We start from the raw sequence: 26,461 nt of genomic DNA, 5'->3' as shown, positions 1-26,461 counted from the left end.
AACAACACGCTGCTGCTCCGTACACTCACTCGCACTTCCGCTCAGAGAGAGAGAGAGAGAGAGAGAGAGAGAGACTATGAGGCCAATCCAGTTACAGATGTAAACAGGTGGGACTTTTGACGGTTCAGACCAGGGAATAATACATTGATGCCTACAGCACAATGTGCCTGTAAGACAATAGCCATCTTAAATGTATTTTATCAGGGCGTCCGGGTAGCATAGCGGTCTATGCTGTTGCCTACCAACACAGGGACAGGCGGTTCGAATCCCCGTGTTACCTCCGGCTTGGTCGGGCAGCCCTACAGACACAATTGGCCATGTCTGCGGGTGGGAAGCCGGATGTAGGTATGTGTCCTGGTCGCTGCACTAGCACCTCCTCTGGTCAGTCGGGGCACCTGTTCAGGGGGGAGGAGGAACTTGGGGGAAAAGCGTGAGCCTCCCACGCGCTACGCCCCCTAGCGAAATTCCTCACTGTCAGGTGAAAAAAAGCGGCTGACAACTCCACATGTATCGGAGGAGGCATGTGGTAGTCTGCAGCCCTCCCCGGAATGGCAGAGGGAGTGGAGCAGCGACCAGGACGGCTCGGAGAAATACGGTAATTGGCCAAGTACAATTGGGAGAAAAGGGGGGAGGGGGGTTCTCTTTTATCAATGTAAGAGTGAACAATAACATCCAGAAAAACAAATTCCGTGAATATTTGAGTTTCTCAACTTATTTACCATTGTCAAGAGAAGAGGCGGTAGTTGAACAGTAGGAAACCAACCTTTATTTAAAAACAGGCATAAATAATGAACCCATAGAGATTAACGATGGGAGAACCAAGGCTTTAAGCAAAAGATATTCATAATACAGACTTGATTCCAGTCACAGATGTCAAATTTCTCAGCAAGCGAGAGCGAGGCTAATTTCAGGAGAGTGAATACACAGACTCGTGTTTTCATTCTTACATGAGAGTCACTCAACGGACATACCTCCCAATTTCTGGCTGCCACAATCGCCTCCATGAAACACAATGGAAAGCCTAAACATTCTTCCACAAACGTTTCAATCCAACCAATCACTTGGGCAAATTTAGTTTCAGTTCCCGTCTGTTAGAATAGAAACAACTTGTGCAAAGTACAGTAGTGACTTATTAATCGAGGCTTTTTTTTAAAAAAACGCAAGGGGCTTTCAAAAACAACAAAAAAGATTGTTACTTCAAAGAGCATTTTCAGATTAATTATTGGCCACCATGGTCTACCCCACAGTCAGATGTGTAAATACAGAACATGGCGTAAATTGGGTTAGCGTTCACATGATCAACATTCAACCACCAAGAAATATCTTTGATTTGACTTGTCCAGAATGCATCTATATCCAGGTTTCTTATCCAGGTTTACCAAGCTCAGCTTCAACGTGGGATGTTTTTGCCGATGTTGGGAGTTGTTGCTAAATGAGAAGATGTCCCTCAAAAGCGAAAAACTCCCCCCTGAAAAAATTACTAGGACACAAATTCTGTACTAAAAAAAAAAGAAAAAAAAACTTTGATAAGTTGAACATCAGAAGTTATTTACAATACCAACAATGGTCAGGGAGAGGGGGGAGGGGGGCTGCTAAGGAATTAGTGAAAGATCAAGGCTAAGAAGAAAAAAAGAAATCCTGCTGTGGTGTAAATCCAGCCTTTCGTGTGGCAGTTAACGGTCCTGCAAATACTGAAGATTACACATAAACTCACACAGACCAGTGTAATACAGGCACCTTTATGAATCATCCACATACACACACGCACATGAAAGTTGAGCTAACTTGCAGGAAATGCCCATCAGATCTTCAGTAGTGATGTGCATCCAGGGAGTATGTAAGTGTGAGTTTGTCTCTGTGAAAGAAGTTGCCCTAATCTCAGACACAGGAGAAAGAAGACTGAAGTGTGTGTGTGTGTGTGTGTGGGGGGGGGGGGTCTAGGAATGGGATTCAATAGGAACAATGGAGAGGATAACCAAGACTTGTATTAGTGTGTGTGTGTGTGTGTGTGTGTGTGTGTGTGTGTGTGTGTGTGGACACGTGTGCAACTGTGTGAACATGTACACATGTCCACATGCACAAAATCCTGTGTCCTTCTGAAACGAGGAGGAGGAGTGAGACGTGTGTGTCAGCGTACGTCTCAAGAGATGGTGGAAAACTCTTTGAGCAGGACATCTTGACTCAGTGTGTTTAGGGAGACGTTCTTCCTCACATTCAGACTGATGGAGCGCACCTGAGTCACGGAGAGAAAAACCAAGAGAAAGAGTCAAGGAAAATGGAGAGACTGCAGAAAAACTGTATTAGGTTTTAGTTGGAAAACAAAATAACGTTTCAGTTTATCTAAAGTTTATGTAGATGCTAAGCATACAATTGCAAAGACAATGGGTTTTGTCTCATAGTGGGATTTAAGGAGACAGTTCAGACAAACAAACACCCTCCACTTAAAACATGTACATGAACACAAACTTTGACTCAAAAATATGGAGCAAGTCAGTGTAAGCTTTAATACCCACTCATCTTGATAACCGCAAATCTTTTTATTCCTGCTGAATGAAAAGTCTATCCACTGCCTCTTGCATTTACAGAAAGCAGCAACCAGGATTTGAACAGGTGCAAACAGCAAATCACAGCAAAGTCCCTGTAGTATTGTGCCACTGGTTCACTTTTTAAGCACGAGTGAGTTTGGACCTGGTTATTACTCTGACACTTTAACCCCATAGGAGCCTGACTGTAACCCCCAAAACCCAGACAGGGGCCTCCTGGTCATTCCTAAATCTAGACTGAGAGGGATAATTCACCCTAAGAGTGCAATTCCTGTGATTATCTACCCACCCTCATACCAGGAGAAGCCCAGATCAGTGTTTTGTTTCTATACAACACTGAAGGAGTTAGCCAACAAAATGGAAGAGCAGCTTTCGTCTGGAAGTGTCAGATTAGCCTTTTTTTGGGGGTGGGGTTTCTCCCCCCCCCCAATTGTATCCAGCCAACTACCCCACTCTTCTGAGCCATCCCGGTCACTGCTCCACCCCCCTCTGTCGATCCACGGAAGGCTGCAGACTACCACATGCCTCCTCTGATACTCGTGGAGTCGCCAGCTGCTTCTTTTCACCCGACAGTGAGGAGTTTTACCATGGGGACGTAGCGCATGGGAGGATCACTCTATTCCCCCCAGTTCTCCCTTCCCCCCAAACAGGCTCCCTGACCGACCAGAGGAGGCGCTAGTGCAGCAACCAGAACATATACCCACATCCGGCTTCCCACCTGCAGACATGACCTGGTAGGCCAAGGTCTGTAGGAACGCCCAACCAAGCCGGAGGTAACATGGGGAATCGAACCAGCGACCCCCGTGTTGGGAGATTCTTTTAATCTATTTTATTGCTTAACCACTTATGTTTATCCTGTAATTTTTTTTCCTGTAATTCTTGATCTTATCCTTTTAATATTTTTAATCTTTTTATCTTGCTCTGTATCTCTTATTTAAAGTCTTATTAATGCCTTTATGCAAAGCAATTTGAATTGCCTTTGTGTATGAAATTTGCTATATTCAAATAAACTTACCTTATTGTTCCAAACATTTTCAAAGAAACAGAGAAGTTCAAACAGAGACGTTATCACGAGAATACCTCTGAACATCTCTGAACCCTAACGTGTCCGTGCGAGCTTCGTTTTCAAAGTGAGGGAGGAATGGGGAGATTTGCAGTAAATAATGGTTTGAATTTCAGCCTTTTCCACTCACAGAGCTATTTTACAGCTTCAGAAGACTTGGATGGTCATTGGTTTTGCCATTTTCAGAACTCTGATGAATCCCCATCCACTGCAATTGTCTGGAAGAAACGCTGCTCTGACATTTTGTTGGATAACTCCTTCGATGTTGTATGTAAACAAAACACTAATCTGAGTTTCTGCTGACCTGAGGGCGAGGGACCGTTCACTTTGGGGGTGAATTATCACTTCAAGATGAATGTAGACCAGCCTTTTTTTTGTCAAAGCTACTTTTTTCAGAAGTCCTGCACAGACAGCTTAGGCTGGCAGAACTAAGTGTAGTCTTTTAAAGTAAATCACTTCTTAAGACCTATTTCTGAGACATACTTTTACTTGGTAAAATAATCTTTTCCCCACTATCACTCCACTGTTGTCATAACAATTTGCCAGCATTTGCTGTGTACAGTTTAAGCTATATGTGTGGACTAATCCAAAAGAAAATACTTGACCTCGAGTCTGGAATGTAACCCGGTTTAAACCCCACTGCCCATTGGTACAGGTACTCATCAACCTCAGCTCTTTGCCTAGACAGAATTCATTTTCCAAACCCAGACCCCTTGAGTAACCTCGTCCCTGCGTCTGTTTCTTCAAAAGGGTTTGCAAGTTGTTGATATTGCCATTAACACGTGCACACATAAACACATGCTCTGCTCTTGCTCACCAGTTCCTTAAAGAAGGCGGCCTCTTTAGGCTGCTCCGAGTATCTCTCAAACTGGTCCAGACCATCCTGTAGCTTCAGGGTCAGTGTGTCATAGTTGGACCGTACCACCTCCAACACCTACAGCAGGAGGCAACAGAGAGAAGAGGGAAAGAGAAATTTTACAAAATCAAAATTATGGCTCTATGGATCTTATATGCACATGAGCAGTTAATGCTTTGTATAGTAAATGTATTACTCGCTCATAAGTGAAATATAAATTGTGGTAAAAATTCGTTAAATAATAATTTATACATAAGACGTCAAGTTGAGTGCTATCCACTAAGCAGCATCTGATTCCTTTGTATGCCCGTTTCTGAGGAGGTATTTCTTATCACCTTTTCTGTGTTGTCACCTAGTAGTGATGTTGGCAAGTGACTGGCAATGTGGGGCAAGGGAAATCTGTTTGCTTTGTTTCTAGTTTGCTCTTGCTCTCTCCGCAAGCAAATGGGCCATTAGGTTTAACAGCCAAAATTCTTAGGCTTGCCTAACGGTGCTCGTCTATTTCAGATTTCTTTCAGAAAAGCACAACTTCACTCAACAAGGTTTGTGACCAAACAAAGTAAAGAAGGTCGGTATGCATTTGTGTGCATGTGTGTGTATCTGAGTACACACATGCACAAAAACGGAGAGGCTACAACTGCCTGCGGGAAGAGCTAGCTGAGATAAGAAGGTGGGTTGAAATCAAAAGGTAATTATGCAATAATTGTGCACGCGTCCACCGCCGGCGGCTCTCCACTCATCCGTGAAATGGTCCCTAAGCAGACCTTTTCAACTCCGGTAGACCCTGCATGGCTCAGCACAGCAGCAACAGCATGAAACATTCACAGGAAAGTGCACAGGCCAGCCACTTTGTCATGCATCCCCCCAAAAAATACTTCTCTTACACACACACACCCGCAAACATAGGGACCAACACATTTTGCCTGTCACATTTCCCCTGGCACTTGGAGATCATTGAAAACCAACCTTTCACCAGATACCATGTAGGCTGTGGTTTGAATCCAGTTATGGGACCTTTGCTGCACGTCTTTCCTTACTCTCTTCACCATGAGTTTACTGTCACTCTTGACTGTCTTATCTAACAAAGGCTAAAATACCTTAAAAGACGATGTATGTTAGGCTCAGTGGTTTGCCTGACAAGGCAAGACAAGACACTATTCTCACATGTATGTGCATCTCTGTTTCAAAACGTGGGTGATGCAGAGTTGTATTCAAATACATTAATACAAAACATCCACATCCAAAGGCGTTCACCTAGTTTTGATTTACTATTCATTCATCATCAGCCGCTTCTCCGGGGTCGGGTCGCGGTGGCAGCAAGCTAAGTAGGGCACTCCAGATGTCCCTCTCCCCAGCAACGCCCTCCAGCTCCTCCTGAGGGATCCCAAGGTGTTCCCAGGCTAGATTGGACATGTAGTCCCTACAGCGAGTTCTGGGTCTACCCCGGGGTCTCTTCCCAGTTGGTTGTGCCCGGTAAACCTCCAAAGGAAGGTGCCCAGGAGGCATGCTAATCAGATGCCCCAACCACCTCATATGGCTCCTTTCGACGCAAAGGAGCAGCGGCTCTACTCCGAGCTCCCTCCAGATGTCCGAGCTCCTCACCCTATCTCTAAGGCTGAGCCCAGACACCCTACGGAGGAAACTCATTTCAGCTGCTTGTGTCTGCGATCTCACCCTTTCGGTCACTACCCAAAGCTCATGACCATAGGTGAGGGTTGGAACGAAGATTGACCGGTAAATTGAGAGCTTTGCCTTCCGGCTCAGCTCCCTCTTCACCACAACGGTCCACTACAACGTCCGCATTACTGCTGATGCTGCACCAATTTATTATTTATTGATTTACCATCCCCAATAAAAAAGAGAACAGCAATTTCAACAGATGCAGTTATTTGCAGAGTTGATGCCTATTATTATTATTGCCTGCTACCTAAAACATTACCCAGATAAAAATATATTTTAGCGTGTCTGACCATCTTAACGTTGATAATTTTGCTCTTAGGTTGTACAGCTTGGTTCAATTTATTTTCGAGAGTTAAATGCCATCCCTGTATAAATTGTTATAAATGTCAAAGAAATAAATCACTGACATTATTTAAGTAGTCCTCCAACTTGCAAAAACATTTTACTCCACACACACACACACACACACACACACACACACACACACACACACACACACACACACACATAAATTATCCTAATTTATGAACAGCTCTTGATCAATAGCACTTTAAGCCCAAAAGAACAGCTAGATAACAGGTTTACGTATTTACGCACGCATAATTTAAGTGTTAAGGAACCCCCTGTAAGATATGAACATTTTCCCGAACAAATCATAAACTCAAAAACTTTCAGAAATATTACACCTCTTGTGTAAATAACTGTATGGATGATTGGAGAAGAAAAGCATTCATATCCTGCTTGATAAATGAGACCTCCAGTGTGTATCTGGATCTTTAAGCACACAGGAGCACAGGCAGCCTTGTGTATTGTTTTCTCCAACTGTGCGTGTGTGTGTGTATGTGTGTGTGTGTGTGTGTGTGTGTGGAAGCCCATTGAAATTCTGTTGTTTCTTGAGGCCGTCCATGTCACTGTAAGGAATACAGATGGTCTGCGGCGATGAAGTGACAGGAAGGGGAGGGAAAACCCTAGATGTCAGAAAAAAAAGGCAGGAAATGCAAGGTTTCATACCTCATTAAAAAGGCAGAGGGAAGAGATTGTAGAAGGTTAGGACAGTAATCTTTATGCGTTTAAAGAAATTTCCAAATTCCATAAAAGGTAGGTCAAATTTTGACATTTTTGAGAAATCTTGACATACCTTTATGTTAGTTATTATTAAGTTAGTTATTTGACACCATGCTGCTGGACAGTGGTTTGCACTTCACTGAGTATGCTTGATTTCAAAGCATGTCAAAAAATTGGGTTGTTTTTTTTTTTTTTTGCAAAATTTCATCTTAATCCTGAAACTATATATAATTTTCAATTTTCCATTTCATTTCTTAAAAAAGAAAAAAAAAATCAACATTTTTTTTCTCTCACCTGGCCCTAATACTCCATTTTAGAAGTTGAAGCAGGATAGATCTTTAAATTTTGTTTTAAAAATTGAGCAAAAATGTGTAGTAAGATTCCATCCATCCGTTGTCTTAACCGCTTATCCTGCTCTCAGGGTCACGGAGATGCTGGAGCCTATCCCAGCAGTCATTGGTGGCAGGTGGGGAAACACCCTGGACAGACAGCCAGGCCATCAGAGGGCCGACACGCACACATATTCATTCCTAGGGACAATTTAGTACCGCCAATTCACCTGACTTACATGTCTTTGGACTATGGGAGGAAACTGGAGCCCACGGAGGAAACCCACGCAGACACGGGGAGAACATGTAAACTCCACACAGAGGACGACCCGGGATGACCCACCAAGGTTGGACTACCCCGGGGCTCAAACCCAGGACCTTCTTGCTGTGAGGCAACCGCGCTAACCACTGCACCACCGTGCAGCCTGTAGTAAGATTGTCAAATGTATTGATTTATATTTTTTATTATGACACCAATCTCCAGTACACCACATCTTCAAAAGCGTGCTACGTCCGGGGGTGAAAGCCTGTTTCACATTGGGAGCACAAACCCCACCCCTTCACCGTTGAACCCATCAATGTCTGCATTTTGCAGCACAAAAACTAATTTGCACCGTGCCGAGCTGAATCAAGTCGAGCTTTTGTGCCAAGTGATGTGAAGTAATGTCACATATCAAATAAAAACAAAGAGGACAATAAAAAAGGAAAAATGAAGAAAAGTTTTGATTTTAGCTGACTGCCCTGATTTCTTTAATAACAAGCATTGCATTCAACCCTAATATGATTTGAGAAGTAGGTCTGTGTAGCCTCGGGAAGGGGGACACTATATAGGCTACACCATATTCAAAATTTCCCTGTCAAGATACACAGATGTGCATCGATTTTCCCAACTATGGAATCTATCATGCATTGTTTTGGTTTAAGAAAGCGATAGAATGTTTAAATAGCCATTTTTCATTTAACACAAAAATAAAGCAATAACAAGAGATTTGGGATATTCATCCATCCCTCCATCCTTCATCCAAACTGCTTATCCTGCTCTCAGGGTTGCGGGGATGCTGGAGCCTATTCCAGCAGCCACTGGGCGGCAGGCAGAGAGACACCTTGGACAGGCCGCCAGGCCATCACACAGGGCCAACACACACACACACACACACACACACACACACACACACACACACACACACACACACACACACACACACACACACACACACACACACACACACACACACACACACACACACACACACACACACACACACACACACACACACACATTCATACCTAGGGACAATTTAGTACGGCCGATTCACCTGACCTACATGTCTTTGGACTGTGGGAGGAAACCGGAGCCCCCGGAGGAAACCCACACAGACACGGGGAGAACATGCAAACTCCACACAGAGGACGACCCGAGACGGCCCCCAAGGTTAGACTACCCTGGGGCTTGAACCCAGAACCTTCTTGCTGTGAGGCGACCGCGCTAACCACTGCACTACCGTGCCGCCCTATATTTGCATATATTTTCAATATATGGAAATATTTCTCCATAAAAGGTTTCCTGTGCAGTTTGAGTCTTGCTTGTTTTCATCTTGGCTGACTCCATCTCTTTACAAGTTGCAACGAGTGCACCACAGTCAGCGTGAAAGACCCTGAAATGTGGAGCACGTGCTGAAAATTCATTCTGCAAAGCGGTGACAGTGGCGGCGAATCTCCAAACGCATTAATATGGAAGAAATTACACTCACGAGGTGAGAAGTGAAACCAGTCATGAGGAGTGTTGAATAACAAGCCACTGTGAAGTCTGCAATGACGCAGGTTTCATCAAGGGACACATCAGGGGCTCATTGGCGGCCTTTGTGAGTGCTCTTGAGGAGCAAGGAATCAGAAATGGGACACCCTATGGCCTTGAAGACATTGAGACCGCAGGACTGTAAGTGTACCATTTGAGACAGGGCTCCAAGTATTGGCAAAATGGTGTCCATTACATAAAGACTACTCAAGAAGCTACCGCACCACAGGCTTAGGGACACCTCTTTTATTTGAATGCATAGCCAATTCTCACATTGGTAAGAAGAAAAAAAAGTTGCAATTATGAGATGAAAAACTCAGGATTCTGAGATACAGTCAGAATTATGAGAGAAAAGCAATTCTAAAATATAGGGCCCAATCTTACACCCGGCACAAAGTGCAGCACAAGTGTCCTTACTAGTTTCCGACCAACGCAGTTGTCATCTTCCCGCAAATGTACTTGCGCCCATCTGAGTGCCCATGGGCATGTTGGTGTTAAAATGAGGTGTGGTCAGGAGCATTGCTATCTTGAGGCAGCGGAAGGTGATTGCACGACTGACCAACAAAAACCTGGTCTAAAGTCAATGGCGCAATATTTTCCTGCTATTTAAATTAGCCCATTAGTCAGATAGTAAGATGTGCCTACATAGATGGGTGCACAACGTGCATACACTCTGCTTGTTACACATTACATTACAGTCATTCAGCCGACGCTTTTATCCAAAGCGACTTACAGTAAGTGCATCTAACGTAGGAAATCAGGAGAACTACTAGCCATCAGAGGTCATAAGTGCATCTTCTCTCTAAACAAGCATCTAAGAGCAAAACCAGTGCTAAAGTAAAAGCGCAAGAAAGAGTTTTCTTTTTTAAATGAGTGAATACAATAAGTGCTAAGAGCAAGTAACAGGGTAGTAGTTCTTGAAGAGGTGAGTTTTCAACCTGTGCCGAAAGATGGGCAGCAACTCCGCTGTCCTGACATCAGTGGGGAGTTCATTTCACCACTGTGGGGCCAGAACAGAAAAGAGCCGTGACCGGGTCGATCGGCAGCAGGGGCCTCTTAGCAATGGGGCAACCAGATGTCCCGAGGCAGCAGAGTGAAGTGATCGGGCGGGGGCGTAGGGCTTGACCATGGCCTAGAGATAGGAAGGAGCTGTTCCTTTCACTGCCCTGTAGGCTAGCACCAGAGTCTTAAACTGGATGTGAGCAGCTACTGGGAGCCAATGTAGGGACATGAGAAGGGGAGTTGTGTGGGAGACTTAGGGCAGTTGAACACCAGATGAGCTGCAGCTTTCTGAACACACAGGGATGCGCAGCAGTGCATAAACATGCAAAAGATTACAACTAAAAACATTACAATGTTAAAGATTATTATTGTGTGTGTCACGATATTTAACAAAGAAAAGCCAAAATGGAATCTGAGCTTTGGTGGATTCCTGCTGCTCTCATAGATGGTCTGCTCACCCGCCATTTAAATAGCAATGCACCAATGAGCAAGTGCATCTGGCTTTTAAAGGGAATGGGAGATGACACTCCGATTGGTTTAATTCATGATACGTCCAAAACACACCTATGATTAATAAAGAGACTAAGTAAAACCCCTTTGCGCCTTACTTTGCACCCTGATTATGCACCGTTTAACTCGCAAAAGTGGATTTGGACATGACCTAAATACACTTGTACCATGTGCTTTAGACCAGTGGTTCTCAACCTTTTTTGGGGTCCTGGACCCCCTGCGTATTTTTGATCTACCCTGAGGACCCCTCCACCTGATCTTGGGGGAAGGGGTTTGCAATTTGATAGAAACAGTAGAAACTGCATTTTAAATTGCATTATAGCATTTATTCACTCTTTGGGGCAAAAATAAGAGCTTTCAGTTGTAACTTAGATATAGTTAATAAAACAGAATTCTTATGCAGTAACTTTCAGATATATGTAACAAAACAGAATATGTATTCAGTAACTTTCAGATATATGTAACAGAATTTTTATGCAGTAACTTTTAACAATGCAAACGGGAGCGAGATCTCTTATTAAAATACAATAAATTACACTTGTGAAACAGATGTAATTAGAGAAAAAAGTCCTGTTACCCTTTATAGTTTAGGTAGATAAAGGTCTCAGTCACATTTGAGTAAAACAATCCTATTTCTATAAATGTCATAGGATCTTTTTTTTTTAAAGATATTTTATTTTCACGGACCCCTTGCAATTACACCGGTCCGCGGACCCCCGGTTGAGAAACACTGCTTTAGACCATGCGCTATAGATTGTTTAAATAGGGCCCATAGAGTTACAATTACGTGGATAAATCTCTACACTGAGATGTTAAATCAAAATTGTGAGAAAACTCTGAATTCAGCCCTTTTTTAATATCATTCCTTGATGGAGACAGGCTTTAACTATCTGCTATTGACAAAAATGAATTCATAGATTTTATCTTTAGCGCTAGCCATTAGGTTAAAGAGACACTGACTGACGACCATCAGTTGGAAGATGTTGGTTCAAAAATGGCTGTCTGCACATAACTGCCTCTTAGCATTTCAGAGCAACACACTAAACCCATTCCAGCTCCATGTGTGGCGCTCTACCTAGACCAAAGGGAATACTGAAATCAACAGAGAACATTTAAGACTGTTGTAGTTTTTTCTTGCTCAATATTAACAGGTTATCATTTTGCTTTGATTTTCCAATTTGAAATGAGATTACTCAACCACATCTCAACCACATTTAGATATAAGGTGGAAACCTTTTTATCCTCATGTAATCATAATGACAACTATCAAAAGCCTCCAACCATCAAACCTCTGAACCTGGATCATAAATCATGCAGATTACACTTCACTCTACATATTTACACAAAGGAATTTAGGCTTACATTTTTAAAGTAAGTTGAAATATGAGTTTAGACCTGTGACACCCAGCTGTCCAATTAAAAAGAAAACTTTTTTTTCCCCTGTGATTACTTTTAGTGGAGACACTAAGCCAACATTAAAGTAGACACACTGCAAATTACCACCACTTAATACAAGGTTTGGTGGTTTTAATCTAAACAGTAATAAGAAACACTAAGTTGAAAAGATATGTATAAAGAAACACAGTGGTAGACCACTGTCAACATCACTGACAAACTTCTGCCTCTCGCCTTTGTTGTGAACAGATCTAGCAGATAAAAGCACAGAGGTAATTGAGGAGTATAATGACTGAATCCATCACTCTCTTATCAGCCTACAAATAAAGGTGCACTTCCAATTTACAACCATCTTCATGGTGTAACCATTTGACATAAATCCATTCATTCAATCATTATGCAAACCGCTTATCCTGCTCTCAGGGTCGTGGGATGCTGGAGCCTATCCCAGCAGTCATGGAGACACCCTGGACAGGCCGCCACAGGGCTGACACACTTGCTTGCTTGCTGGTTGTCCATCGTGCCCGATGATGACCATCTTCTTCTATTTGTGGGTCCTTTGAGGACTCAGATAGCAGAAGATACCTGCGCAGAGATGGTTTTTAAAGTGGCATGGGGGGTGCGCTTCTCCCAACGCCACATGACTTGATTGTAGAGGAGATGGTTCCGATGGCAAGGGGGATCCCTAGACGACCGGCACCTCCACACAACTGCAGGGAGCTGCCGGAAATCCAGTTTTTCGGAAACCGCCTCGAAGCGTGCCGCCACAGCTTGCTTTTCTGTTGGGGTAAGCTCCCTTAGCCTTATGTCTTCCAGACTCACCCACAAGGCAGCGGGGCAGTGGTTGATAGGTGCCAGTGCCTGCACACCATATCTCTGGGGCCCACTGCTGCTCCGAGATCCCCTGCCAAGTTAGCCTGGGGCCGCAAGACCCCAGTTACCATGTGTGGCCACGGGGAGGCCTGGCAGGAGTCTTGGTGAAGGAGAGGCTATGTACTGGCAAGGGAAGGCTTACACGCTAGGATGCTTCCCTATTCGCCACAAAGGCTAGCCAGCGGCAGCAAGCTAGGGGCAGGAGGGACACAAGCGGGTTGGAAGAACACATGCACCTTCCCTCCAACTACACACTGCTGCACTAGACACATCACAACACCCTTGGGCTGACACACACACACACAAACACACACATGCACACACAGTCGTGTTTCACTATCCTTGTGCGGACCCCTCATTGACTACATTCATTTCCTAGCCCTTAACCCTAACCTTAACCACGCAAACTACATGCCTAACCCTAACCCTAACCTAATTCTAACCATAACCCTAAAACCAAGTCCTAACCCTAAAATAGACCCTTTTCCTTGTGCGGACCTCTGAAATGTCCGCACAAGGTACGTGCTGTCAGGTTTAGCTATCCTTGTGTGGACCAAATGTCCATGTCCACACAAGGATAGCTAAACATGTACACACACACACACACACACACACACACACACACACACACACACACACACACACACACACACACACACACACACACACACACAGCCCCTTGAGGCAAATTTGTGATGTCAGGCTATACAAATAAAATCGACTTGACAGAGATCATTTAGTACAGCTGATTCACCTGACCTACATGTCTTTGGACTGTGGGAGGACACCAGAGCACCCGGAGGAAACCCATGTAAACACGGTGAGAACATGCAAACTCCGCACAGAGGATGACCCCCAAGATTGGACTACCCCAGGACTCTTACCCAGGACCTTCTTGTTGTGAGGTGACCATGCTAACCCCTGCACCACCATGCTGCCCTCTTTTAAACCGAGCTTACTCTACTCAGATCAGTAAATTTCGACCACTCATCAAACTTTCTGCCACCCGTAGCGACTGAAAAACTCACTGCTTGCTTCAGCAGTTTAGAAGCTCTGACGTTGCTTTATGGATCATTTTCTAACCTTGTACATTTGTGTGTGTGTGTGTGTGTGTGTGTGTGTGTGTGTGTGTGTGTGTGTATATATATATATATATATATATATATATATATATATATATGTGTGTGTGTGTGTGTGTGTGTGTGTACAAGCTGGGGCTCATTATTGTGTTGCTCAATCTTAATTTCAGAAACCAATGTTTGCAGGTATTGCTGTATCAAAGTTGATCCTAGGTGTGTTTTTATTACCTCGTCACATGGAAATGAAACCTTTTCCATAATCGAAATCACGAACATATTCATGAATATGAATTACACGCTTTGGATGCATATTGAAAGGTTAAAAAATATACATCTTCAAAAATCTATGATTACAAGCATGATTTTTTTGTTGTTGCTTTATAAGGTTGTGTTGTGTTTTTCATTGAAGTATGAGTAAAGGTGGCACAGAATATGACACAGCCTCATATAGCTCATGCTTCTTCACCAGTCAAAGAGCGCACAAAGCTCAGAGCCCAAGTCTGTTGTAGGACAGACTGCAATTCTTCACCCTATTTGAACCCTGAGTATTGAACGAGTCATGATGAGCTTCAAGTGTTCTGGGATCATGGTGGGTCTTCAAGGTGTCTTATCACTAAAACAAAATCAGCATCTTGAGTTTTGAGCTAGAAATCTAATGCACACGGCTTTACCTATTTCTTCACAGTGACGCTGATTGGTCGTGTAGCTGATCAAACATGCGTAAGAGGGGGGCCGGTGGCAGCTACAAATGTATAACAGAAATCTTTTGGTCTTGTCATACCACAGATGGAGTTATTATAAGCAGTTCCTGATGATTTATAAAGATTGCCTTTGCAGGTGGAGAATCTGAACTCCACTTCAGATTACCTCTGTCGAGGACAAACTGGCATACAAATTGTTGTATGCGAAGTGCTGTATGCCAAGCCTGCCAACAGCACGGGATTAAAATAAATAGATAAATAAATAAAAGCATTCTTTATGAATAGGCATTCTTTGGAACCAAAATGGGCAAGCCATTTTAATGGTATGGACTGAGCTATATTCCAGGTAATTACTGTGTTTATGAATGTCAAGTAATTGCATGTTTCACTGGATGCTAGCGATGGCACACTGTGTCAACAATGTTAGAATGAGTGACTGAAGTGGCATGCATAAAATGTGTGACACACATTTATGTATCAATTCTTGAAAATGGGAATGGGAGACAATATAATGCAAATGATGACAAGGATTACTGTGATGCAACATGAAGTCAAAGACCATGGTCGGTCACAAAACATTTGTCGCAAACATAAGCTTGTAATATAATAGATAAATTAATAATGCAATGAGCATTTATAACATGACGAAGAACCTGCCATATTTTTCTATAAGTGGTATGAACAAAGAAAATCCCAAACGAGTGCATTTCACCTGTTCTTCTGATAGCTGGGAGATGTGGTTCACAGCAGCGTAGGACTCGATCTTTGGGTTGAAATGGTTGATGATGGCCCTTAAATATAAAAAACACAAGCACGCCAGGTATGAGATAGTTATGAAATATTTCCCTGGAGATCATACTCTAACTAATCCATTAAGTGTACCACCAATACCTACATTTATATTTTAATACATACGTTTTATACATTTTTGTTTCTTTTTCTCTAAATTTATTTCTGATTTTTCCCTTTTTCTCCCAATTTAGTGGCCAATCGATCCCCTATTTTAGTTCAAACACCCACCCTGGTACTGCATGCGTTCACCAACTGCATCTCTCCGGCCAGCAGTCTCGAAGGAGACGCCTCGCCACTTTCGTGACAAGGCGAATCCAGGCCAAACCACTGCTTTTCCCGACACACACAGAGACGCATTCATGTGACGAACACAAGCCGACTCCGCCCCCCTCCCGAAGACAATGCTGCCAATTATTGCTGCTTCATCGAGTCCGGCCATAGTCGGATCTGACGAGACGGGGGCGCGAAGCCCTGGTCCCCAGTGGGCAACTGCATCGACACAAAGCCGATGCTTAGACCGCTACACCACCGCGGACCCTTTTATACATATTTTTATACATACTTTAATACCCCCAACGATCCTCCCTCTCTCCCTCTCCCTCCCTCTCTCTCTCTCTCTCTCTCTCTCTCTCTCTCTCTCTCTCTCTCTCTCTCTCTCTCTCTCTCTCTCTCTCTCTCTCACACACACACACACACACACACACACACACACGGAAATGGAAAAAAGTGCTTTAGTGTATGCTTCCATGAGGTTGTTTATACCTGGCATTAACATGTCCTGGGTGATCCAATCACAAGTGAACAGCAATGTCAGTTCACACCTGGCATTAGAATGCATCTCCGGAGAACTGCCAGGTGATGGATGGAGTAGACACGTGTTCCTCAAGCTCCTGTTGCACTTTACACACAACTTAATTTCTAAGCCTCATTTCTGCACTCACCAACGTGAAATTCGACAATTCCTTTGGTAATACTCGTTTCTTGCTAAAACAACTCTGAAATGACATCGAGAACGACCAAAAAGAAAGACAACCCCATCACCACCGAGGAGAACATGGCTGCCCTAGCAAAGCTACTTGAGGAGCATAAAAAAGCCCTCTCCATGGAATTTAAATCGGCCATAGCACCACTTGAAGTGTAATTGGATTTTGTCCAGGCAACGTTCACAGACCATGGCCATCGTTTGGTTTTGCTCGAGGCTAACGCGAACCAACTTAAGAGACCAAATGGAGGCGATGGAGGCTAAATACACAGCTATGGAGAGCTACAACAAGCTACAGGCTAAAACCATCGACCTTGAGTCACGCAGCTGCCGCAACAACATAAGAATAATCGGCCTACCTGAGTCGACTGAAGGTACACAACCCACGGCCTTCTTTTCCGAGCTGCTGGTGGAAATCCTCGGCGACGAGACCCTTCCTTCACCTCCGGAGCCCGGCCGTGCCCACTGGGCTGTTACAGCCAAGCCTGCCCCGGGGTCCAGGCCAAGAGCGGTAATCGTACGCATCCACTACAAGACGAAAGAGGCGATCATCCGTGAGGCCCGAAGGAGGAGAGAAGGTTCTGTTCTACCGGGGAAAACCAGTGGCAATCTTCGAAGACTACTGCCCCGAAGTCATCGAGCAACGCACGGCGTACCGGGAGGTGATGTCGAGGCTGTATCAACAGGGCTTCAAGCCATCGCTCCTATTCCCAGCGAGACTATGAATCACAACCAAAGATGGGAGAAAAAAAGTACCTTGCATCAGTGGAGGATGCCGTGACTTCCCTGGCAACTCAGCACAATGCATCGCAATCACCGACCAGGGAAGAGCGGTAACTTTAATAATAGTGGCGAAACTTGGGCAAAATCAATATGCTATCTCTGATTAGCGCCGTTGCGCTACGTGCTAATGCTCCTAGTTTATACTTTTATAGAGAGCATGACATAGGGAATGTTTGAGTGTCATTTGCACTTGATACCACTTATACGAACACGCTGTCTCTTTAGTTCCTTGTTGATGTGGGTTCTGCTAACTGGTAGTTTTGTTAGCTTACATAGTTTTGTGTTAATAGCCTAGCCTTAATCGCTTATGGCGCTAACGTCTCTGTTTACATTTGGGGCTACTACAACGTCAACAGTGGAACCAATAATAGCGCCCCCCCTGGTCTGACGGACGAACTACCTCACACAAAACAGCGCCATACGGACATCTTACCATGGGGCTGCGCTTCTGTGACACAGTGACTGATGCGCATGCGCATATTACGTAACTACTACATAGTTCCATCTCATTCGTTTCATTTGTTTTTTTCAATTACTTTCACCATAATTTTTCTGTGTATAGATTTTAGTAGACACTTAAAAGTTGAAAACTGTTGTTTTGAGGTATTTGGATCATTACATTACATTACATTACATTACAGTCATTTAGCCGACGCTTTTATCCAAAGCGACTTACAATAAGTGCATTTAACGTAGGAAATCAGGAGAACTACTAGTCATCAGAGGTCATAAGTGCATCTAAACAAGCATCTAAGAGCAAAACCAGTGCTAAAGTAAAAGCGCAAGAAAGAGTTTTTTTTTCTTTTTTAAATGAGTGAATACAGTAAGCGCTAAGAACAAGTAACAGGGTAGTAGTTCTTAAAGAGGTGAGTTTTCAACCTGCGCCAAAAGATGGGCAGCAACTCCGCTGTCCTGACATCAGTGGGGAGTTCATTCCACCACTGTGGGACCAGCACAGAAAAGATCTGTGACCGGGTCGATCGGCAGCAAGGGCCTCTGAGTGACGGGGCAACCAGGCATCTCGAGGCAGCAGAGCGAAGTGGTCGGGTGGGGGTGTAGGGCTTGACCATGGCCTGGAAATAGGAAGGAGCTGTTCCTTTCACTGCCCTGTAGGCTAGCACCAGAGTCTTAAAATGGATGCGAGCAGCTACTGGGAGCCAGTGTAGGGACATGAGAAGGGGAGTTGTGTGGGAAAACTTAGGGCGGTTGAACACCAGACGAGCTGCAGCTTTCTGAACAAGCTCCAGAGGTCTGATGGCCGGTGCCAGCAAGGAGGGAATTGCCGTAGTCCAGCCGGGAGATGACCAGAGCCTGGATGAGCACCTGTGCCGTCTTGTCGGTGAGGAATGGGTGAATGTTCCTGATGTTATAGAGGAGAAATTTGCAGGAGCGAGCAACCAATGCAACATTTGCAGCAAACGACAGTTGGTTGTCCAGGATCACACCCAGATTCCTCACAGTCCGAGTTGGCATCACCACGGTGTTGTCAATGGTGATGGCCAGGTCTCGGTGCGGGCAACCTTTCCCCGGGAGGAACATCAGCTCAGTCTTGTCCAGATTGAGCTTCAGGTGGTGTGTCGCCATCCACTCCGAGATGTCAGTCAAGCACGCAGCAATGCGTGTCTCTACTTGTGTGTCAGAGGGAGGAAAGGACAAGATCAGCTGGGTGTCATCGGCATAATAATGATAAGAGAAGGAATGCGAGCATCAATATGGGATTGAGGCTAAAACTGCCAGGAAGTGCATGCATGGGTTAGCTAAAGTTAAGGAGAGCTTGCAACTGTTTAATACAGTTGCTATCTTGGATATGGATATATGGGAAGTTCTTACTGGGCTTTCATGTTCTTGGGAAGTTTTGTGGGAATGGGGGGTAGAGAAGGGACTATCTTGCTTTAGCACAGGCACTAAACTAATAATAATACATTTTATTTGTGGGTGCCTTTCAGAGCACTCAAGGACTCCTTACAGAAGACTGTGAAAAACAAGCAGCACTGTATCAGACAGCATAAAATCAAAACAAAGCAGGGCAGACAATAAAAAGTTAATACAACAGATGAGTATAAAATCATCATCTGCACAAAACTCAATGAAGCGTGTATCAGACTGAATATGCCAGTTTGAAAAGGTAAGTTTTGAGATGGGATTTGAAGGTTGAAAGAGAGTCAATGTTGTGAATTTCTTGTGGGAGAGAGTTCCAATGGCGGGGGGCAAAACGACTGAAGGCTCTAGACCGATGGTAGTCAAGCGGGGCCGATGGTGTAGTGAGTTGGAGAGCAGAAGAGGATCTGAGTGCGGGAGGGCATGTGGATATAAAGGAGTTCGAAAAGATACGAAGAAGCTAGGTTATTAAGGGCCTTAAAGGTGAGGAGCAGGATCTTGACGTCAATATGGTATTTAACAGGGAGCCAGTGGAATTGCTGAAGAACAGGAGTGATATGATCTATGGAAGGAGTTCTGGTAATGATACCGGCAGCTGAATTCTGGACCAACTGAAGTTTATAATGACACTTGAGAGGAAGACCAAAGAGGATAGAATTACAGTAGTCAATATGGGGTCTAACCAGGGTTTGAGTGAGCATGGCTGTGCTTTTAGGTTTACGTGATGGGCGAAGACGATTAATATTGCATAGGTGGAAGTATGCAGACCGAGTAACATTGTTGATGTGAGCTTCAAAAGATAATGTGCTGTCCAGGATGACACCCAGACACTTAACCTGAGGCGATGGAGGAACTATAGAATTGTCAATAGTCAGAGAAAAACTATCAGGTTTGGCCAAGCACATTTAGTGCCTACTAGGAGGACCTCAGTTTTATCACTATTAAGTTTAAGGAAGTGGTATGAAAACCAGGATTTAATTTCTAGTAAGCAGTCAGAAAGGGAAGTGGGCAGAAGAGTGGAGGTAGGCTTGGTGGATAGATAAAGCTGGGTGTCATCCACATAGCAGTGAAATTGAATGCCAAATTTCCTGAAAATATGGCCAAGAGGTAGTAGGTAAATAATAAATAGGAGGGGTCCCAATACAGAGCCCTGGGGAACACCAGTAGTAACAGGAAAGGACTGATTTTAAATTTTTAAGTTGGACAACTGAGTGCGGCCAGAGAGATATGATCTAAACCAGTCAAGGGGGTGCCAGTAATTCCAATGGAAGCTAATCTTTCTAGGAGAATGTTATATGAGAGTTTCAAAGGCTGCACTCAGATCAAGGAGGACAAGTATGGTTAAGAGCCCAGAGTCAGCTGCCATCAACAGATCATTAGTGATTTTCACCAAGGCTGTCTCCGTACTGTGCATGAAGCAAAAACCAGACTGGAATTGTTCAAACACATTATTGTTAGTCAAGTGAGCGTGTACCTGAGATGCAACTGTTCTTTCGAGTGTTTTAGAAAGAAATGGTAAATTTGAGATTGGGCAAAAATGATTCAAATTGTTGGAGTCTGCACCAGGTTTCTTGAAACCTATGAAAACTACGTTCTTTTTGGAAAAGTTGCAATAGATCTAACTTAGAATACATACTATGTATCGTCCATTTCCCCTTTAATGCTATTACATGAAGTCTATACCACACTGCTACTCTTAAACACATCCTTTACAAACTATAATGAGTAGATACCTTAATATCATGAGTTGGAATGTCAAGGAGTTGAATCACCCGGTTAAAAGGAAGAAAATATTCACCCATCTTAAACAGTTTAAGACAGCTGTTGTCTTTCTGCAGGAGACACATGTGCGTTCCTCAGAGCACTCCAGACTTATGGCAGGCTGGGCAGGGCAGTACTTCCATTCTGCTTTCCAGGCCAAAGCAAGAGGGGTCTCCATCCTAGTAGCTAAACATATAATCTTCGAACCTACCAAAATCACAGCTGATAAGAATGGGAGGTTTATAATTGTCTCAGGGAAGCTATTTAACATAAATGTTGTCCTGGCCAGCGTATATGCCGCGAACGTGGACGATGCTGGGTTCTTTGATCACCTGTTTTCTCTTCTTCCTGACCTGGCCACACACTACTTAATACTTGGTAGGGACTTCAACTGTTGGTTGGACCCAATTCTACATCGCTCTTCCACCAAACCTGGAGTCGTGAGTAAATCTGCCTCATATATTCAGTCTTTTCTTTTTGAGCTTGGAATTTCAGATATATGGCGGTTGCTTCACCCTGAGGACAGACAGTATTCCTTTTTTCCAGCATACATCACACATACTCCAGAATAGGCTATATTTTCATCGACAACAGATTAATCCCCCAAGTCTGTTCCTGTACATACCAAAGTATTGTTATATCTGATCATGCTCCTGTTGTGATGTCACTGCTACTCCCTGGTATGCCACAGCCCACAAGGCACTGGCGTTTTAATTCAACCCTACTTTCAGATGATAAGTTTGTAAAATATATAGAAGAACAAATTACCTTTTTTCTTGAAACTAATAACACTGCAGATGTCTCTGCTCTTGTGGTCTGGGATCCACTTAGGGCCTACCTGAGAGGGCAAATTATATCATTTACTACAAACAAGAAAAGAATCTCAGAAGGAACGATTAGATTTAGCGACTAAAATCCTAGAAATTGATAAGCAATATGCACTAACCCAAACCTCAGAATTATATAAAAAAAGATTAGAACTCAAAACTAAATTTGATCTCCTTACCACTCACCAAACACAAAATCTGTTATTAAAAAGCAAAAGTACCTATTATGAACATGGTGAAAAGACAGGGAAACTGTTAGCTAACCAATTAAAGGGACGTAGGACTAAGCAACTCATAACAAGTATTCACACAGATAGTGGGGATGTCACTGTAGATCCCATTAAAATCAATAATACATTTAAAGATTTCTACTCCCAACTATACACCTCTCAATTTGATGGAGATGAAGCGACAATCAAAGACTTTCTTGACCGTTTGCCCATCCCAACTATTTCCCCAGACTTGGTGAAGAAACTAGAAGCACCTCTAACCCAAGCAGAAATAGCCCTGGCCATATCATCAATGCAATCTGATAAATCCCCAGGGCCAGATGGCTTTCCGGCCGAATTTTTCAAAAAGTTCTCGGCACTCCTCTCTCCACAATTAACAACCGTCCTAACAGAATCTGTTAGGCTGGGCTCACTCCCACCGTCCCTGAAATAGGCATGTATAATTCTCATAGCCAAGAAAAGGAAAGACCCTGTACAATGTGCCTCGTACATGCCAATTTCACTTCTGAACACCGATGCTAAGACCCTAGCAAAGGCTCTGCTATACAGATTGGAAGTTGTCCCCCAAATAATACCAAATGGCCAGATTGGCTTCATTAAGAATCGTCATTCCTTTTTTAATGTCCAATGTCTCTTTAACAAAATTTCCTGACTCTACGAAATCAGGTTAAAATATCGTTATTGCAGTGGTCCCTTCTTACATTGTCCCTTGCCGGGCGAATAAATGCTATAAAAATGAATATACTACTACTCACCCTCTGAAAACATCCCCGAGTGTGTTGTATCGTTAGATGCTGAAAAAGCATTTGATCAAGTTGAGTGGAGGTACTTATTTACAGTTCTGGACAAATTTGGATTAGGGCCGTCGTTTATAGCTTGGATTAAATTATTATATGCATCTCCCAGTGCAACAGTTCAAACCAATAGTACAGTTTCTCAACCCTTTGCTCTAGGACATGGAACCCATTAAGGCTGCCCATTAAGCCCGATCCTCTTTGACTTAGCCATCGAACCGCTTGCAGTTGCTATTCGAAACAACGCAAACATCACTGGTATTTGGAGGGTGGGTATGGAACATAAAGTATCTTTATATGCAGATGACCTTCTACTATATGTTTCAGACCCCACAACCTCTCTACCAGCAGCACGCTCTCTGCATAAACAGTTTGGATCATTATCGGCATTGGGTGCATTCAAACCTGTATTTAGAGCTGTCCACTTGTGATCGAATCACCTAAGACACATGTTAACGCCAGGTGCAAACAGACTCCATGACATCAAAGGTTTGAGTTTAGCAATGTCAGCAGTTAACTGATACTAGTTTTTTTGTACTGTAATATCAAAAAGGTAATGCTATAAGATTTTTTTTTCCAAGTCTTGGCCATTATCAACACCAGTTACAGGCAGGCTGTTCCTCACATAAAGCTAATTTCTATTCATTTCAATCCCAATGCATCTTTGATATTTTGTGAGCACATTAGGGAATGTCCAGATGTACACCGATCAGCCCAAAACATTAAAATCACTGACAGATAAGTGATTATCTTGTTACAATGGCACCTGTCAAGGGGTGGGATATATTAGACAGCAAGTGAACAATCAATTCTTGAGGTTGATGTGTCGGAAGAAAGAAAAATGGGCAAGCGTAAGGATCTGAGCGACTTTGACAAGGGCTAAATTGTGATGGCTAGATGACTCAGTCAGAGCATCTGCAAAACAGCAGGTCTTGTGGGGTGTTCCTGGTATGCAGTGGTCAGTACCTACCAAATGTGGTCCAAAGAAGGACAACCGGTGAACTGGCAACAGGGTCATGGGCGCCCAAGGCTCACTGATGCATGTGGGGAGCGAAGGCTAGCCTGTTTGGTCCGATCCCACAGGAGAGCTACTGTAGTTCAAATTGCTGAAAATGTTAATGCTGGCTATGATAGACAGGTATTAGAACACATCGTGCATCACAGCTTGCAGCATATGGGGTTGTGTAGTCACAGACCAGTCAGAGTGCCCAAGATGACCCCTTTCCACTGTCAAAAGCTTCTATATTGGGCACGTGTCAGAACTGGAGCATGGAGCAATGGAAGGTGGCCTGGTCTGATGAATCCCGTTTTCTTTTAATTCATGTGGATGGCCGGCTGCATGTACATTGTTTACCTGGGGAAGAGATGGCATCAGGATGCACTATAGCAAGAAGGCAACGTGGCAGAGGCAGTGTGATGCTCTGGGCAATGTTCTGCTGGGAAACCTTGGGTCCTGGCATTCATGTAGATGTTACTTTGACATGTGCCACCTATCTAAACATTGTTGCAGATCAGGTACACCCCTTCATGGCAACAGTATGTCCTGTTGGCAGTGGCCTCTTAGCAGGATAATGTGCCCTGCCACACTGCAAAAATTCTTCAGGAATGGTTTAAAGAACATGACAAAGTGTTCAAGGTATTGCCTTGGCCTTCAAATTCCCCAGATCTCAATCCGATCAAGTATTTGTGGGATGTGCTGGAAAAACAAGTCCGATCCACGGAAGCCCCACATCGCAGGACTTAAAGGATCTGCTGCTAACATCTTGGTGCCAGATACCAGAAGACACCTTCAGAGGTCTTGTGGAGTCCATGCCTCAACGGGTCAGAGCTGTTTTGGCAGCACAAGGGGGACCGACACAATATTAGGCAGGTGGTTTTAATGTTTTGGCTGATCGGTGTATATGTACAAGGCAATCTTATCCAGAAGTGGAAATAATTTCTATGAGGTAAACTGTTTTACAGCCAAAATATAAGTGGATGCAAACAAGCTTTGAATGTGAAACAAAATGGCATCATGCATCAAACAAATTACAGAGATGAAAATTCAGAGAACTCTCCATTAGTAATTCAGCTGCCATTTGCCCGTGGGAAGCTGGTGTACAGCAAATAAACTAAAGGAAGTAGAATGCAATTGTTCCCTTTCATTCATATCTGAATGACTCACGGGTTTAAGGATAGAGGGTGTCATCCATCTTCATCTACCGTATCTACCTCTGAATGATAACTGTGGTTAAGGGCTATACAAATAAACTTGACTTGACATCCATTAACAGACTGCTGAGTTTTTCTATACCTCCATTCCTTCATTCAGTCATTCATTCTACTGGCAAAATTCTATTCTCAACCCCCTTCCCTTGCCCTTGTGTCCCTGACAGCTGCAGAATAAAGCAGCGGAGTCTGCTCCATCATGAGCGCAGCTGAGTGGAGGTGTCTACTGGGAGCATCCTACTGGTACAGCTGACCTCAGAGCAACTGTGGAGGATCATCTCACCAGGGAAGGTGGGAATAGGGATGAAGGCAAGCGCATGAGGAGAGGGAGAGGCGGAGGGATTATAGGAGAGAATGGTCGAGGTGAGACCAAGCATGCATTTAGAGGGGTGGGGGTGGGGTGGGGAGGGGGAGCAGGGAAGATAAGGGCTTAAAAATAATGAAATAGAGAGAGCTGAGGGACATCTAGGACTAGAGGTGGAGAAAGACAAAAGCACAGGCCAGGGACAGGGAGCTCAGATTACAGCTCCAAGAGTGACAACCTCTTCCACTTCATTTTGACCTCTACCAACCTCTCTGTTCTTTTCCATACTTCTCTCAATTGAACGTCTCAAACATGCCAGGGTAAAACATTTCTCTCCGTGTGTGTGTGTGTATGTGTATGTGTGTGTGTGTGTGTGTGTGTGTGTGTATGTGTGTGTGTGTGTGTATGTGTGTATGTGTGTGTTCACACACATTCATAAGAGATACTTACCTGACATTGACGAGGGCATGTGTGACTTTACTTGCAGGCTCCTTCCACTGGCCAGTGTTGGTGGATACTCTTAAAACTGCAGGTGAGAGAATGGGAGACAAACAAAGAATTAACTACAGCCTTAGTGCTTTAGTTAGAGAGACCAGATATGGAGAGGAGGGACAATAAGTACAATACAAGCAGACAATACATGCCATGGCACTCGCAACCATGTCACCATGTCTTCTTCCCCTACACGTGCATGCGCACGCACACGCACACACACGCGCGCGCACACACACACACACACGCTCACACTTTTGCTCTTTTTTGAGTCTTTTGTCTTACCCATGCAGTAGAGGTTGTCAAAGACCTGGTGCATGCGAACTATCTCATAGTACAGCTCGTCGTAGCTATTGGAGGTGGGAAGGAAAGTATCTCCGTAGGTAATGAACATGTTAAACAGGTTCACCACCTGGATGAGGAGGAGAAAACACATGCAGACACACAAAATGCCCTGATGAGCTACTCAAGTTATTTCATATTTGAATTAATGGGCACAGCTAGGGACATCTGAAATGT

The 26,461-nt window shown here is 43.9% G+C and overlaps 1 protein-coding gene across 1 annotated transcript in view; it reads right to left on the bottom strand.

Moving 5' to 3' along the window:
- Positions 1 to 751: 751 nt before the first annotated feature.
- Positions 752 to 26,461, bottom strand: part of armh3 (armadillo like helical domain containing 3) — a 43,886-nt gene continuing 18,176 nt past the window's right edge. Inside the window, exons 22-26 of the mRNA XM_056280242.1 lie at positions 26,228 to 26,354; positions 25,901 to 25,976; positions 15,604 to 15,682; positions 4,424 to 4,540; positions 752 to 2,233 (exon numbers count right to left, since the gene is read on the bottom strand). Coding sequence (XP_056136217.1) covers positions 2,141 to 2,233; positions 4,424 to 4,540; positions 15,604 to 15,682; positions 25,901 to 25,976; positions 26,228 to 26,354 — 492 coding nt within the window. The 3' untranslated portion in view covers positions 752 to 2,140. The remainder of the gene's footprint in view (positions 2,234 to 4,423; positions 4,541 to 15,603; positions 15,683 to 25,900; positions 25,977 to 26,227; positions 26,355 to 26,461) is intronic.

Source organism: Lampris incognitus, chromosome 5 (genome assembly GCF_029633865.1).
Source record: "Lampris incognitus isolate fLamInc1 chromosome 5, fLamInc1.hap2, whole genome shotgun sequence".
Classification (NCBI taxonomy): Eukaryota; Metazoa; Chordata; class Actinopteri; order Lampriformes; family Lampridae; genus Lampris; species Lampris incognitus.
This window is presented reverse-complemented; position numbering and strand designations above follow the sequence as displayed.